Below are 17,340 nucleotides of genomic sequence, written 5' to 3'. Positions count from 1 at the left end.
TACAGCTACTGCTCCTCCTCAGCAAGCACTGCTGGGCCTTCTCTGCCCTTGAAAATGGCAATGACAGCTCTTAGTTACCATTCTTCCTGGAAGGCAATGCAGGTAAGTAGTGGCCTACTAAATATATGGTTAATAGTAAAAAAAAGTTTCATTTTGATAATGATTACTTTTACCTTCCAAAAATCTCTGTATTTAAAGCAAAAACTAGAATATAATAGAAATCTGACAGCCAGCTAAATAATATTTTCACAAATTCAATAATTTTTTTTTTTCAAAAGACATACATAATAAAAATTCTATTGCCCATAATACATAACCAGTGTTGAGTTTTTTTGTAACACAACGAATAAGCAGTTTAAAGTGCATTTCTGTGGTTGGGAGGACTGGGCCCAGGCTGGGTAGGAGCTGGCAGCACAGCACACACAGCCTGCTCTCAGTGTCTCTAGGGCAACAAGCACTACCAACTGCTCTCCCCCTGCTGGAGATGCAGCAATAAATGCACTGGAGCCACCTTCCAGCAGGTGCAGACCTGCAACTCCTGCTCCCCAGGCAGCAGCTGGGGCGGCAGACAAGGAGCTGCCCCTGGGATGGGCACTGCTGCACCACAGGATGGACAGTCCTGGGTTTGCAGTGCCCAACTCACCTGGGGTATAAAACATCGCAATAATATTCATACCTGACTCTTTCTTGGTCCCCTTGCCACCCTCTCGGCTCTTTTTTAGAACGGCCTTTAACATTTTAAATGTTGCTCCTGGAGAGTAACAGAGAGAAACAAAAATAAATGCAATGTCCATTCATACAAGTCGAAACAAAGAACAGGATCAATACAAAAAAACCAGTGAGGTAATTATGAGAGACCTTTTGGTAGTCACATTTATTTCTTACAGCATCACTTGGTTGAACAAAGTACTGATACACAAGAAATGTTTCAATACTTGAACTAAGCAACTAAGAGTTTGCTGTCTTCTGGTACAGAAAAATAATGCAGCATTCTCCACATTCCACATCCAATTGCAGTTACAGGGCTAAACCTGAGTAAGCTGCTGTAGGACACTCCAGCAAAATAAACTAAAATCAAGCTCCAACTTCTGACTGGAGTTCAGCAGCCTGACTGGCAGCAACGGGAGCAGGCTGGCAGCAGCTGGGAATGCCAACTGCAAGACTGTACAGCAGGGATAACAGCAGGACAGGGTACCACCCCCACCTGTGCCCACACACAGCACACAAGGGAACTGAGGAACAAACTCCTCCATCCCCACAACGCTTTCTGCCTGCCACATGGCACACTTAACAGTCAACCTCAAGCGAGCAACAGCTGCAGATTTCAGAGAAGTAAGAAGTATAAGAAAAATGTATTTGAGCTGATAAACCTGAAAAACAGTTCTTTCACAGAAGTAACTTCAGTTACAGAGCAAGGAAAACAGAATGGAAGGAATTATGAAGATCACTTCTTTCTCAAAACGCTTTCTGGGAGCATCTGAGAATTGTGATTTCATTTGTTTTCTCTATTGAAAAAATCAAAAGGTATCTCATTTAGAGAAAACTTTCAGTATGGAATGTGCAATAAGAAGGGGGAAAAAAGTAACCTGACTATGCTGTCTTATGTAACAGACTGCCATGGACACCACATGAAATCAAAAGGAAAAGCAAAAATCTTCCATCCAAAAACTGTGGATTCCTCAGAAAGTTCTCTTCATTTGATGAAATAAAATAGAGAAAGAGAAATCAGTACAATAGAATTGTTCAGCTCCTATGAATAACCTGAAGCATACGGAACTAACAATGCTCATTCTGCGCACGCAGCTCTCCGACAGCTTCGCACAGGTAACAGCCGGGCACACACGGGCTGTCCCCATGGGCAGGGACACTGCACGATGCTCTGCTGAGGGTGGCACTCCCGAGGGCCACCCACGGGCTGCCAGGGCCAGCAGGCTCTGCAACACTTCCAGCTGCTTCCCCAAGGATGGGAATTCATCAGCCCTCTCCAATTTCAGCATCAAGAAAACTGAAAAAGGTCACAAACACACCCCCAAAACTGGATCATCTAACCAAAAAATGAAATACACTAAAAGGAAGTAATTTTTGATTACTTATTGGATACAAAGCAAAATAAATGTATCAAAATAAGCATACAAAAACCAACTGCCAAGTTAGAAAGCCTGCATTATGCAATGGTAGGACCTAAAAGTGTTAATGAATTTCAGAATATAAGAAAAGTATTTTAGATATATAGCTAGAATAGAGTGGCAGGGGGAAAAAAAAAAAGGAAGACCTGAAAAGTCACATATTATATTTAACTTTCTTATTTTGCAAATCAGGAGTGAATTTTCTATTAACCAGGACAGACAGGCTTCATATAGAACTGAAACTCTACAGTATATGTCATTCCTATTCTTAGAATACAGATAAGGGTTTAATGAGAGACGAAATAAAAGGAATCAAGGACAATTCCATCCTAGATTTTCTCTTTTTTGGAATTGAGGCCAATTTCCCTACTGTGCAAAGAGTTCTCCACTGATCTAACACAGAACACAACTGGCATGCAAGACAGTTGCTTATTCAGACCACATTCAGTGTGGATATGAAAAGTGCCTACTACCTGGAAATAAAGCCCACTTCCTTCCTTTTCCCCTATAAAAGGAAATGCCAAAATAAAGATAAGGACCTCCAAAGCAACTCACCTTTTGCTGTGTGAGTTATGCACACAGAGAGAACTAACCCTAAGGGCTGCAACAACAAAGCAATAGCAGCTCTTTGCAAGCTGAAAGGTATAAAAAAATAAACTGTCTTCTGAAGCAACGCTAAAACCACCACCTGGGGTCCAGTAAAACATCATTTGCATTCCAGAGGGTGCAGGTGAACACTGAGGAAATGAACCAACTACTACAGCTTAGAAATACTTCAGAGTGTTACTTAAAAAAAAAAAAAACAAAAAAAAAAAAAACAAAAAAAAACCAAAGTTATTTGTGCCTACTGCGATGCTTATTTACATACATCCAAAAGCATTTCAGCTTCAGTATTTCTTCATACCCATAGTTCACACCTCAGTAACACCAATTAAAGTGAACTGCAATAGTGTGCATTTATAATTTCTCGTCCCTTGAACCAGGCACAAGATAGTAAATCTGGTTCTGTTTTAAAGATAACTGTATTAATAGGATATTTTACAGTAATGCTGGCACACTGTCTTTCTAAGCATATTGCACTTTCTCTCCTCTCACAGCTAAGATAAAGTAGAAAAACTCCCTGACTCAGACTTCAGGAACCCTTTCAGCTACTGCAATTGCTTCACTTTGGTAAACAACTGCAGTTCATGTTTTCTTAATTCCAATTATTAAATTCTGCCATGAAACCACTTTTTTGGTGTTTGTTGGGTTTTTTAAATGATTTTAAAACTATAATTCCCATTTTAAAATGGGTATTAGATGTGGACTTGTTATCCCAGAGTGCTAATAATAATGTCCCAACAGAACTCCTCTGCTTGTTGAAGACCCTGTCAGCTGCTGACAAAGGTGGACTCCCAGCTTTGTCCAGACCATTTTCAAATGGATGCTGTGCTCCCACCAGTTCAACTGTTTTCTTTAGATGCAGAAGACATTCTATACATGCTTCCAGCTCAGAGCATGAAGGGAAAGGGCAGAAAGTCCCTTGATTTGAGAATTTATAATGATCACCTTCTTTATGAACAACTCCAAAACATTGTCAGCTTTGTAAAACACAAATTTTAGGTCATGAAAAAGTCAGGAGCACAAGCACGCACAACAGCACATGTATCAACCTTTATAAGTACTTCATTACCAGAGGAATCCCCCTCTGAAAAGCAGAGATGGAAAAATCTCTCCACATTTTCACTCCGCCTGCAAATCTCTCCTTAAAACTGAGGAACTTTCTTGCATGGGAATGTTTTCCATGTAAAACTACCACTGAAGACATCAACATCAGGAACAAGATGATTCACAGCTCTTGTACCTCCCTCACCTGTTGGAGAGCATTATTTTCAAAGATCTACCAACAGGAGTTCATCACTACTGCAGAGGTCAAATAAACTAATCCCACATGGCAGGTAAGCACCTGAGCTAATGCCCATGAACTCCTGACATTTACACTCCTTACAGTACTACCCACAGCTGTGTTCAAGCTTACAGATCTAGATCCTGAAAACCAATCAGCATTCATTTGCAAAGAAATACAGGGTAGAACACCTTAGTCTACTGTCTGCACAGAAGTACTTAAGTATTTGCCACCTTTCAGTGTGGAATTTATTAAACACATACTTCAAATCATCTGTATTTTTTAAAGTGTATTTTGCATTTTTGAATCCAAAGATTCAAAAATTTGAATCCCAAAATCCTAAGCTTTGAAAGAAAACTTCAATTAGTCAGAACCGCTTTCACTGCCGACAAACACATTCAGAGTGTTGTTCTATGTGTCACACAGAAAAGTTCCAACATTTCCCTTTTCTGGCAAATTTAAAGCCCAGATTTCAAACAAGAAGAATATACAGCAAAACACAATACTCAAAGGAGCAAAGTATTACTGATACAACAAATCAAGACAGTAAGTAAAAATTACTACATTTTGGGCCATCAATATCTAGCATTTTGTAATAAACAGAGCATGTATCCCCAGATATGGGACTACTAATTCATGAATGAACAGACATTTTAAGAGAATAGTGGTTTTACTTTTAAGATACAATTTCCAGTGAGATATATTTGTGTTATGATGATTCAAATGCATGAGCAAAAATGATAAAGCATACACTGGAGAGTTCTGTCCCTGACCCTTTGTCCCTACAGCCAAGTAAAAAGTGGCATATATAATGTTTCCAATATGCTATATTTAGCCAGACCCACTAAAGTTAAATAGTTATTACTGAAATATTTTTATACAATACCCTAAACAATTATGGCCTTTACCCTTTGTAGGCATTTCTCATGCAGAAAGATCAATCTAAGTACAAAACAGATAAAATACAGATACAAAACTGACAAGTTGTAGTTCACTTGCATAATTTGCTCTTCACTCAATCATCTAATTATTATTAAACTTACCAATGAGATACTCCACATTTTCTCACTCTCATCTGACCCAGTGAAGGCTATGCAGCAGTTTAAAAGGAAACTGCAAAACAGCAGCAAGGTTTCCAGTTTGTTGCTCACTTCTGAAGTGGAATTATGCCCTGAAGCAGTATTAAAATACAATAAGAGGTGAAAGATGAGGAATTGTGAGAAAAACCTCATTATCATATTAGCTGTTAGAATGTGCTTTTGCAGTAGCTTTTTTCCCACCAGTCTGGATCTAATTTCATTTCTCAGATGCCAGAGACATAACTATTATGCCCTGAAATCACCTAGTTTTCTGCTACGTTACTCTTTTACCAAACTGCTGATTATTTTGCTTTGTATTTTTAATAGAGGTCCCTGAGGACTCTGAGGACTGCCAACACAGGAGAAAAGCTGGTCACTTTATTTGACTGCTGTCCAAAAATGTTGGGCAGGTATCAGACATGGCAAAAATTGTTCTTTATCATAATCTCAGAGATTATTGCTGCCCATTACTTGTCACTACACCAAAGCACTGAAGAATCTGATCTTCACTGCAGCAGATGGAGAGCACTCACAAGCCAGAACCATGCACTCCAGAGGTCACAAGCCCGTCTGAACCAACCCGAAGGATTCAGCAATCATGCAGATGGAGAATTACGAGTGGAATCACCTGTCTGGCTACACTGGGAAAGAAGAGCAGCAGCTGTCAGCACAACCTGAAAATCTTACCTGTTCACAGCTTTTATGACCACAGCAAAGGTGTTCTAGAATCTTTGTTCCCATTCTGCTGAGACCCTCCAGATAAAATGCCAAGACCACAGTCACCTACCTTTTTCTACAGTCTTCCCTTTCTTCAGTTATGACTTACAAAACAAAATTAAAACTAACTAATCCAAACAAAATACGGTCAATATTATGTCCAGAATACAAAAGAGTGACATTTTTCATCATCACAGACACTTTGCAGGTTCTCACTGAATCTAGTATGCCTGAGATTTTTATTTTTTTAAAGAAACATCACACTAATACAGACAGCTGTATTTCCTTGAATGCTAACATAAGATGGTGCTGATAAAACTCAAAGCTTGTTTCTATTTTAGTTCCTTACCATATCTAGTTCCAAATCTCCTATATTCTTCATCCTGCTTATCAGGTATTTTGAGGATTTTATTGGTATTTAGAGGATTTTATTGTCTGCTTTTTCATGGAGTTTTTCTCCTCTTTTACTAATAGTCTTCTTCTAACACTACAGATCTCTGTTTAAACACTGACCAGAACATGCACCTGTATTTGGTGTCAATCTTTTCTCCCCCATGTCAGCCACCCTGATGGTATGTTTTCTATAAACCCAAATAACAAAATACCTGATCTTGAAATGGCTTGGAATCACAGCCACTCACTTTTTATAGAAATCAAATGCAGAGCTCTATCCAAAATCTGTACACAAACAACACTTACTTCCTGCTTCACAGGCTGAGACAAACATAGATATTACTAAGTAAACACTTGAAAAGGTTTTATGCGGCTTTTAAAATACACTACTCTGACATCAATTTGATATTGATGTTTTCTTCCTTAGGATAACTATCCTTAGCTTTAGCTACTAGAGGTAGAATGATATGTGTGCAACAACAGTTTGAAATATCCAACATGCAGAAAGGAAACATTAGGACTCGCTGGGACTTCTTTGACTAGGGCAGAGTCACGGAATGGTTAAGGTTGGAAAGGACCTCTGAAGGTCATCTGGTCCAGCCCCCTGGTCAGGGCAAGTCACACAAGAAAACCTCTATCTAAATACAAAGCAAAATTACTTCCTTCAGAGAACATAATTGTCTAAATTGATCCCTGTGTTGATTTTGGATTAGACAGTTAATAACAATTAATATAACGTGACAATACCTCCTGCAACCCTCCTCCTCCCAAAAATAATAAAAGAAAAGCAAGTGCTAAGTGACCCTAAAATGTGGGAATGAGCAGCAACACAAGGAACACAAAGCTCAAACACAGTGGACTATCCAGGACACATTAGCACAATTGCACAACTACACATGCATACAAGAAGAAGGGTATATATCTTTGTTGACAAAATAAATTAGCAAACTTTGGAATTAAACATTAACATTTTTGAGGATGCCCAAAGAACAGACATTAAAGTCACATAATCCAGAAAGTATGTTGGTTATCTATAAATACTGCCTCTTCAACCTCAGAGCATCTCAGAACACATGGCAACCCACAGCAGCCTGCAGGAAGGGGAACAATCTTATTTCCATTTCACCTAGGAGGAGCAAAGCCCAGTTTTCTCCAGGTCATGATGGTGGAGCCTTTACAAGATGGCCAGTGGGGTCAGCCCTGTGCTCCTGCTGCACGGTGTCAGATGCGACTCATCTTCTATGTGCTTACAGAGCAGATGATGTAGGAAAAAAGAAGGACCTCACAGCAGGTACAGAAGGAAGGAATGCCACTCCCCTGAATCACAACAAACTTTAGATCAGCTTGGTTGTTTCCTGAAATCTCACTCATCAGAATAAGGCAAAACAAAAATATTACTCTCCCTGCTTTCCACCTCAGATCTGGGATGCTGCCTTTTTCTGTCTCTTGTGAAATGTAAAACCTTCCATTTTAAATTACCTGCTTGTGTTATTTTATGGATGGGACTCAGGCATTCTTCTGCGTGTAAACCACAAAGAAACACTCTAACATCCATGTTCTCCCAATTCCTTTTCCCTTGAATCACGTCTTGTTTCAGTGTACAATGCAGTGGCATTGAGAGACTGTGGTACAGCATTAATATTGGCTGTTTGCACGTTCCTGGCAGGCAACACCTGCCCCGATGGGAGCACACACAAGGGCTCCCCTGAGCCCTAGCCTGGCAGGTGTGGGCTTTCTTTACACACACAGACCCCAAACTAGGGAGACTATTCACATGGACCAGACAGTATAACTAACTCCTTGTCAGCCCCTGCAGAGCTCAAATTAAGGACAAGAACACAGAATACACAGAACATCCCAGAGTTCACTCAAGCAAAATTAAAGGCTTGTCTATACAAGGGGGACAGTGCTTCACATTCACACCCTCCCCCATCCCGCAATAATTCCCTGGTGTAGACAGGATCCTACATGCTCTTACCAAAAATATTAACTACTCGGCAAGCCTGTATTTATTAAAATTTTACAGCTGTCCTGTTGTTTTCAGTAATTAAACAGCCAAGCACCACTATAGTTTCTAACTCAGATGCTATAAAGCATTCCTTCCACAGGAAAGTGTCCAAACCAAATAAATTTAAATCCTCACAACCAGAATTTGACTACTAGTGGAACACAAACTTTTATACTTTAAAAAAAAAAAATTATTCATTAAAATCTTAGGTCTGTAAATCTTTACAAGTTTGCCAAGACAGTGTTTAGTGCCTCCCCTTAACCTGGTCTTGAGATGCCTACAAGCCCACTGTACATCACATGAGTCAAGTTCACTGATACACCAAGAGAAGCGATGTGACACCAGCAAGAACTCACTCAGGTCAAAATCCTGCCAACAGAAGAAATACTGCAAATAAACAAAATGCATTTTTTCTCCTAGGGAAGGCTGAAGATTGAAGAAAGGAGTCTCAAGCAAGGCTCACTGAGAAGAAACACATCTGTTTTCCCTATTAGCAGAGATGATGAAAACAGGTAAAGAATAAACTTGTTTCTACCAGATTGTGGGACAGCGTGAAATTCCCCAGATGTTAGCGAGGCAGACACCTGGGATGCACAAAAGAAGCTTTCTGGAGAAGCCCAGATCCCCAAGTGAGACCCAAGGCAGTTCTGGTGACACACACTGCACACAGGGTCCAAGAGCCTTGGGAGAACCTTCTGCACAGGCATGGGAAAAACAAAAAGAGAAACAAGTCCTCCCTGACAAACCATTCAGCACATTTCTCTGGTGCAGACTTTTACAAAGCTTTGAACTCCATAAGAAAAAAATAATTTAATGTCACTTTTGTTCTCCTTTCCTTATTGTCTTTAAAGGACAAAGTGCAACACTTTTGGTCAGGGAAAAAACCCAATATTAATTAGGTCTTTTTTCCCCCCAGACTTTCAAACTATGCCCAGTACCTCAAAATAAGTATAAAACACTTTATAAGCTGCTGCCATCAATCACTGGGTGGCTTATTGCAAATTCACAGAAAATATCTGGTGACATACCACAGTGGCACAAAGAATGGCTTACACAGAGAATAAATAAACAAAAACATACACACCTGCTCTGTATTGCTAGACTTTTGAATATACCAACACCACTGAATTCTGAAACTGCACAACAGATTAGGATATGATGCTAGAAGGCACAATGTTCCTATACTCCATTCTACCTTTGCCAAGTATAGTTTATCTGAGAGTAAAGCAAAGTCTTCCCTTTATGTCTTGTCACAATGTTGCCTAACTTTTCAAAGGAATTCTTGCATGAACATAAACATCTATATTGGGAAGTGCTCAACATTTTATCTTACCATGCCTACGCTTTGTGGCAGCAATAGTCCTCTTCAAACTTCCAGTTGCTGGAAAATTTTGTAGAAAAATCCAGGAACTCAGTCCTTACTAACACAAAAAAAAAAATCCTTTTGCGACCTCAGTGGTATTTAGACAAGTGTAAAACAGACTTTGAAGCATATTAACTAGACAATCAACTGAACACAAAGGCATTTCGGGTGTAAAACACAAAACTAATCTCCCTAAAACTCACACTAAGAATATTTTGTCTTTTGTCATTCTTGTTCAAAACCAACAACAAAAAAACCCAAGCAACCAAAAACCTCACACAACACAGAAAAATAGTCAAATCCAACCCACATGTTAAAGCCTCTACCAACTTCCACCTCATTTAAATTTCAAAAAGCAATGGTCATACTGTCGTTCTATTTACTCTTACTTGTATACTGTTCAAATACTTAATTGTTAAAGATGGTCAGAAATATAGATCCTAAAGAAGGGACAGCTGCTAAGACCGAAGTGGATTAGTTTAATTGTAAATGACTGAAAAGAGAAAAGCACAATCTTTAGACTACACAAATTCTAGTATTTTTCTAGATAACACAAAGCTGAAGCGGATAAAATCTGAACTGTCAATTCAGCAAAACCTCTGCTGTTTTAAGAGTGATGGCTTTGGATTTAACTTATAACTGCCAGTTTTTGACAAGTAAAGACATATTTAATACGTAATGTAGTGAAGTTCTAACAGAACCTAAGACAACATTTAAAGATGTAAAATCACTGTAACCTACCCAAAGGTCTGCAGGCCCAATTCCACTGTAGAGCTGCAGAGTTCACATTTCCACACAAACACACACAACAAAAACCTCCTGTCAAGGCATTTCCTGTGTGCTAACAAGCTCCAGCTTCTCTCCTGCTGGAGCTAAATTTAACCATGACTAAGATACAGCCTTAAAAAAATAAAAAAAGATCGCAAAAATGCCCAATCAATAAAACAAAAAAAACCCACTAATAAACAGAAACAACACAAAAAGCCAACTTACACCATATACACAACTGAAGTGTAGTGCAGCAAACATTTTACAGAACTCTTTTGTCTTAAAGCAGTTAATTATCAAATATATGAAAAACACAGCAAACAAGCAGCAGCCCCTCACTCTCTCATCCTACGCACCTCTGAAAATGCACTTTAAGGGCTCCAAGGCACAGGTAACAGCAGCTCCCACTGTTCAGTAGGTGTAACATGTGACAGCTGGTGACATCCACAGGGCAGCCAGAGGCTCCAGCGCGGCCAAGGGTGCCTGTGCCTGGACATCAGAACGAGAGCACTCGCCACAGCCTGCATCGAGCCAAAAAGGTTCCTTACAGTCTTCAGGCTTTGCTGCAAACACTGTAATTCTTGACTATCTTACATTTGACATTTGACATCTTGAGTATCATAAATTTGACAGAGATTTGTCTGAGATAGACGGGGGCACAGGCAGGCAGAAGGGTAAGAAACAACTCAGGGACAAGGAACTTCAGCACTCAGGCTGCTGCCTGCAGCAATGCACTCCCACGGCCACACTCCACACTGCCCCGTGTCCTGTGTGCCTGTCCTGAGCCACACCCTCGGGATCCCACACTGCCCCGTGTCCTGTGTGCCTGTCCCGAGCCACCCTCGGGATCCCACACTGCCCCGTGTCCTGTGTGCCTGTCCTGAGCCACCCTCGGGATCCCCCTGGGCCCCACAGCTGTGACACCTCTGTGTCAGGTGGGCTATGCACCACTGTCACCGCCTACATGGGGTCACTCTGACAAAGCTGGGCCACCAGGTGTCTTTTCTTAAAAATACGAGGTGATAAATTCCATTAACACTTGCATCACTAATCAGATGGAAATTCTGCTGCAGAGCGAAATGAGACTGCAAACAATACTACTGTAGGCTGCAGAGTTTGTTTCTCTTTTAAGACCACCCTGTATTACAGAAATCTAAAACATGGAGGAAATCTGTATTTAATGATAATTCAAAAGTTTTAACTTGCATTACCATGAATTAAGGGCAGCTGATAAAAAGCACTCTGATATTCAAAATACATATCGGTCACTTTGTATATATTTTACATATTGTATATATTTATTATATAGTTACAATATTTAAGATCACTAGAACTTTGAGCTGCATGAAGTTTTCCAATTTCATACACATCTAGATACAGCTGAATTCCCTAATGCACATGAGGAAGAACTAGATGACTTCAAGACCAGATGCATTCCCAAAATTATTTTGGCCATTTAGACTTCAAAAGTGCCTGAGCAGTGCTTCACAAAGAGTGCCTCACCAAGTCAGTCACCTCACAAACACTGCAAACCACAACCCCTGCACCTGTTGACAGAGTATTTACAGAAAAACATCAGACAGGCATAATTCAGTGAACATTGCCACCAACTTCCTCAGCATCAAGACTGTAAAGGTAGCTCTTGACTTGACCACAGACATTTAAATTTCAGTAGGGGCTGTGGCAGAACTTGCTGCTGCCATCTCTGAACATCACTTGTGCAGCTCAGCAAGAATCCCAGGCTGAGGTGTTACACCACCCACGAGGCTGAGAGCAAACTGTTCTCTGCCAGCACCCAAGGACTTGTTCCGTGGGACAAGACACCAACGGGACACCTCACATCTGCCAAGCTGGCTGATCTGCACAGCTGGTCACTCCAAAAGCCAGTGGAACTTCTGCTTTCAAACTGGCACCCTCATTAGAAATTAGTATTCCAGATCGAGAGGAGAAAATATGTGAAATATGAAATTGGTGATACCACCTCAGGAAACCAAGCCCATGTGCCAGCAATGCTCCCAATCACTCAGTGGAGAAGTAACTCACAGGCACAGCTGCCCAGCCCTTTGTTCCCACACTCTAATGAACACCCCTCAGGCACAGGAGTATCCCCATACCGTACAAAAGGAGGCCAAGCACTGAAGCGAAGACACTGCAAAGTCGAATATTCTAATAACAAAGTACCTTTACAGATTAAGCCTATGGCTTAGCAGGCCTCCTCTTGGTGAGGGGGGGAGCAAAAACAAAATTCCAGAAACACAGCAAGAGAAACAGGTCTTTTAGAAGTGAAAGTAATTCCATGAACTAGAATGCATAAACTTCAAGAAGCAGGAGTGGCAATGATGGATGATAAAAGCCTACACAGTGATGTATCACCTACACAGCACAAAATTCTGAAATCACTACATGGATAAACCTCTGAAGGTTTATGAAGCGAGAAGACAGGGAGGGGGAGCAAGAGGACATTTTTGCTATGAAAGGAGACCAAAAGCACCCTGTTTGACTGAAGCACAAACTGAGTGAAATAAAACCAGTGCTCCAGTTCAGACTCTCCTACACCCCAGTGAGCAGGAGATGGACACCACAGGAGACTCCCAAGTATCTGTGGAGAGCCCAAACACAGCATAGAGATCATCCCCCGAGCTCTACAGTTTTGTACTTAGATAAATAATCTAGTCAATTATGCATGCTGAAATATCTCTACAGAACTTCTCAAGTACAACGAATACTGAAGGATTAATTCAGTCATGCTAAACAATGAATTTCAAAAGGAAAGGATAGTAGGAGACAGCAGAGCAAACAGACATATTAACATTAGACCACACAATAGATATTCTGCATTAATGAGCAACTGATCCCTTTATTTACTTCCCTTCAGGATAAGATCAGAGAGGTTAAAGCTCCACAAAAACAAACTTATTAAAAATAAAAAATTTGCACTTATCAAACTAAAGGTAAACACAAAACCAAATGCAGTGAGGATCATGTAATGTTCCAGAGGTTGCTTCTGGGGTTTCTTCAGTCTGGAGCTGCACTATGCCTTCAATATTCAGAGGTCAGTTTTCTAACAGTGGTGATTCCTATACACAAACATATTGTTAAGAAATAAGATCAGACACATTTGTTAGGCCATATGCTGAGAGGTTTTTTTCCATTGCCACAGCTCTGTGATAAAAAAACTCTCCAACCTCCATATCAAGTCTTGGGAGCTGAAAGCAACCAAGACACTTGAACTAACCCAGTTTTCTCAGACTTTCCCACACACAAAACCTAAAGCTGACCTTTATCTATTTTTCTGGAAAACATTAAGATCTAGCTCCTGACAAAGCCTGAAATACCACTTTATAGTCAAAACAGCATCCCCACATATAAATATTAATTTTAAAATAATGGATATAAATTACAATTTACAGATATTTATGGGTGTCATTACAAATAACTAACAGATCAATGCATAGGAGTTTGAGAACTTGCTAAATAATCTTTCACCTTCAAAGAAAGGTTTAATCTTGATAAGAGGAATAAGTTCAGCTAAAGAAAAACAAACACCTCTGCTAAGACTGCTCAGCTGCCTTCCAACGTATAATTCAGATCACAAAGTTGCCATGGCATCAACTCCAGGACTGTGGTCATACACACAAAATGTCTCTTTTCCTACATACTCTTATGGGAAGCTGAGCAACTCTGGCTATGAACCAAATATGTTTTGGCTCTAAAGCAGATATAATTCATCACCATTTGGACATTCCAATGGTTAGCTACACTGAGAAAGCAAGGCAACCAGAACTTCAGAGCATCCACATAAATGAAGCGCTGAATACACTACCCGAGCAGTGGCAAAAAGAAGCAGTACTTGTATTTACCTTGCTCACTGGCACTATTTAATAATATATTACCATTTTTCACTTAAACAGCACTTACACAGCAGATCAGAACAAATAGGAAATGTGCATTTTTGGCCACTATATTAAACAACAGTGGGAGGAAATTTTCTAGGATCTAAGGCATCACACTTATTTCCCTAATTTCCTGGTATTTTCAATTTTTAAGTATCAGGCTATTTTTAAGCAACAACTATCAAAAATACGAGGTAACACAGGACTTCTGCATATACTGAATAAGCCTGCAAAACTCTGAAGCAGGCTAGATGAGTAAAACATTTAAAATACTCCAGACCTATGAACAAACCTCTTGCCAACTGTTTTTACACCCAGCAGTCACAGAAGCCCAAAGTAAACCTCCCACATCCTCAGCTGTTAGCTTTCCAAAAGGTGCAAAAGCACTAGCTTCGTCAGAAACTGCTATGTGAGGCAGAGCAGTGCCACTGCCACCCGGGGCTGCAGAGCGGCGACCGCGGCCAGGGGACACATTCCACATCACACCGAGGCGGATCTAAACCTCCTTCCATCCCCGGGCTCCAACCTCACACCGAGGTGTCTCCAGCCACATTCTGGTTTTGAAAACAGTAATTCAGGACCCAGTCCCCTATCTAACAAATATGCATTATGAGTCTATGACAAACAAATACTGAGAAATCAGAAAGCTTTAAGAAAGTCTGCTTTAAAATACACGGTTACTATACACTATCAGTAACTCACATATTAAAAACTAATCAAGTTATCGTTTTATGCCTGAGATCTCAGCAGGAACACTGATGACCTCTGGCCAGGCCCTTCTGCGCTGGCCGTCAAAACAAGGTCGCTGCCCACAGACACGCATGTGTCCCATCCCATCCCATCCTATCCCAGTCTCCGCTCGCTCACGGCCGGACCCGCAGCCCGGTTCTGCCCGGCCCGCGTGCCTCTTCTCAGCGGCTCTTCCTCGCCTTCTAAAAATACCGAATCCAAACTCAACCGAGAAACCAAGTTTTCCAGAAAGCAGCTTTTTTTTTTTTTTTTTTTTTTTTTTTTTTTTTTTTCTTTTCTTTTAATTTCCCCCCAGATCTTTACTGGTAAAGGCAAGAAAACCGGCCCGGTCACCACCGAAACGTGACAGTGCGGGCCGGGCGGCGGAAATCCCGGCCGGGCCCCGCCCGGGCAGCGCCTCCCCGGCCCGGCCCGGCCGCGGCCACCCACGAGCCGTGGGCCACCCCGCTGTCCTGCGCCCCTGCACGCCCTGCCCCGGCCCCGGCCCCGGGCCGTGCCCGCCCGACATGCCCGCACACGCTCCTCCGCCAGAAAGTTTCACCGGCGGCTCCGCGCCCGCCGACCCCGCGCAGCCCCCGGCCCAGCCGGGCGCGGGGCGGAGAAGGGAAGGAGAGGAAGGGGCAGGAGGTCTCACCCAGCGGCGGCCCGGCCCCTGCCTCGGGCTCCGCTCGCGGCCCAGCCCGGGCTGCTCCGGGCTCCTCCGGGCTGGGCAGGCGCGGCGGCGGGATGAGCTCACGGGCGGGGCGGCGGCAGCGCCCGCCCCGCGGGACGGGCTGGGGCGGAGCGGGGCCGGGCTGGAGCGCCGGGCGAGGCGCGGCAGCGTCCTGCCTGCTCGGCCGGGCCGCCCTTCCGTCGGCCGCGCTCCGCAAACACCGAGCGCACAGCCCGCAGAGCCGGGCCCGGGCCCGCAGACCGTGTGCTGCTCGGAGCGCCCCACCGTCCGTGCGCTCTGCGCGGCTGGGCTCTGCTCCTGAGCGCCCGCCGGCACAGCTCGGGCTGGAGGCTCCTGCCCCGAGCCTCGCGCCGCAGGCCATCCACTTCCACCAAGGCAGCCTTCCATCGGGAACATGAACGTAATCGCATCGGAGCTTATAAAAGCTGCACACGGCAAAAGACGAGTGGAATATAAATAATATAAATACTATAAATAATAACGGCAGGTCTGGAACAGATTGCCGAGAGAGGTTGTGGAGTGTCCCTCCACAAGTGCTTGTGTTCAAGAACCGTCTGGACGCAATCCTGTGCCATGTATTCTGGGACGACCATGATTGAGCAAGGAGATTGGACCAGATGACTCAGTGTGGTCGCTTTCAAACTGACCCATTCTGTGATTCTGTGAAGATCTCAGACTGATCCAAGTTACTTTCTGAACTGGACCACACAAGGCATTTCAGATAACCATATTTGAAATGCCAGGTGTAGGAACAAGGAGTGTGGCCCTGCACACAACACAGAAAAAGACAAACTGTGTCTGGGGAAGCAGCACCTTCGAAAGGGTTTGAGGCTGCCGTGGCAAAACCACATGACACGAATACTGCTGCTCCAAAAGAAGCCAGTGTGTTCTTTACCAGTGTGTCCAAATGAGGGATCAGCAAGCACGTGTAGAGGTGATATTACCTGAGTCTATCCATCCGTATTTTCCAAGATACTGAACAATGAGAGACTGCAGAGGAAATCTAGAAAACTGTTCTGAAGGCTGAAGATGATGCCAGGCAGCAAGAGTGTTAAAATATTTAGCTCCTCAAAAAGACAGCTCAGATGGCAGCTTATGAGAAAAAACCAAGGTATTGGTAATTTTTCTGTGGGGTACCCATGGTAACCCCAATGAGCTGTACCAAAGTAGCCACCAAAGAGCATTATTTCTGGCTGGGAATGTGACACATAGATAGGTAACTGTCTTACATCAGTGGATTTAGCATTGAAGTGCCCAGTGGTATCATCTACGTTAAGTATAACATAGGTTTAGAAGTGGTGATCTGCATGACATTGTTATGAGCACATCAGTCAAGAATGTCAGCAGGAACACTCAGCTGACATGTTTTTCTCTCCCAGCCTGAAGCTGCTTGCTTCTTCCACCCCGTGTCCAATACTGCAGCTATTCCCGGCATAGAAGCCAAAGTGCTTAGCCGTGCTACACACAACCTCTACAATTTCACATAACTAAATACAAAAATGAATACTCCTCACATCAAAAAAAGGAAAATGTAGGGACAATCCAAAATACATTTATAAATGGATAAATACGGATTTGCTGTTTTCTGTGCAAATCCTGTTTGATTTTCATATGTAATTCATCATAATAAAATAAATCTGAATTTAACTGCAAAATTACAGTGCCAGAGTATTCTAGAACATTTT

At 42.2% G+C, this 17,340-nt stretch overlaps 1 protein-coding gene across 7 annotated transcripts in view; it reads right to left on the bottom strand.

The window, feature by feature from the left end:
* The window catches only part of TANC1 (tetratricopeptide repeat, ankyrin repeat and coiled-coil containing 1), a 58,710-nt gene extending 42,972 nt beyond the window's left edge, over positions 1–15,738 (bottom strand). For 4 of the 7 annotated variants that reach the window (XM_030278264.4, XM_030278261.4, XM_072931829.1 and 1 more), the window contains exons 1-2: positions 15,617–15,738; positions 677–751 (exon numbers count right to left, since the gene is read on the bottom strand). In XM_030278264.4, coding sequence (XP_030134124.4) covers positions 677–737 — 61 coding nt within the window. In that variant the 5' untranslated portion in view covers positions 738–751; positions 15,617–15,738. Of the gene's footprint in view, positions 1–676; positions 2,837–5,054; positions 5,183–15,616 lie in introns of those variants that run through there. The other 3 variants (XM_032749621.3, XM_041717322.2, XM_030278257.4) reach the window with 3 other exon arrangements.
* Between the last annotated feature and the right edge of the window lie 1,602 nt (positions 15,739–17,340).

Source organism: Taeniopygia guttata, chromosome 7 (genome assembly GCF_048771995.1).
Source record: "Taeniopygia guttata chromosome 7, bTaeGut7.mat, whole genome shotgun sequence".
NCBI classification, from domain to species: domain Eukaryota; kingdom Metazoa; phylum Chordata; class Aves; order Passeriformes; family Estrildidae; genus Taeniopygia; species Taeniopygia guttata.
Note: the sequence above shows the minus strand (reverse complement) of the source record. Positions and strands in the feature narration are given on the sequence as shown.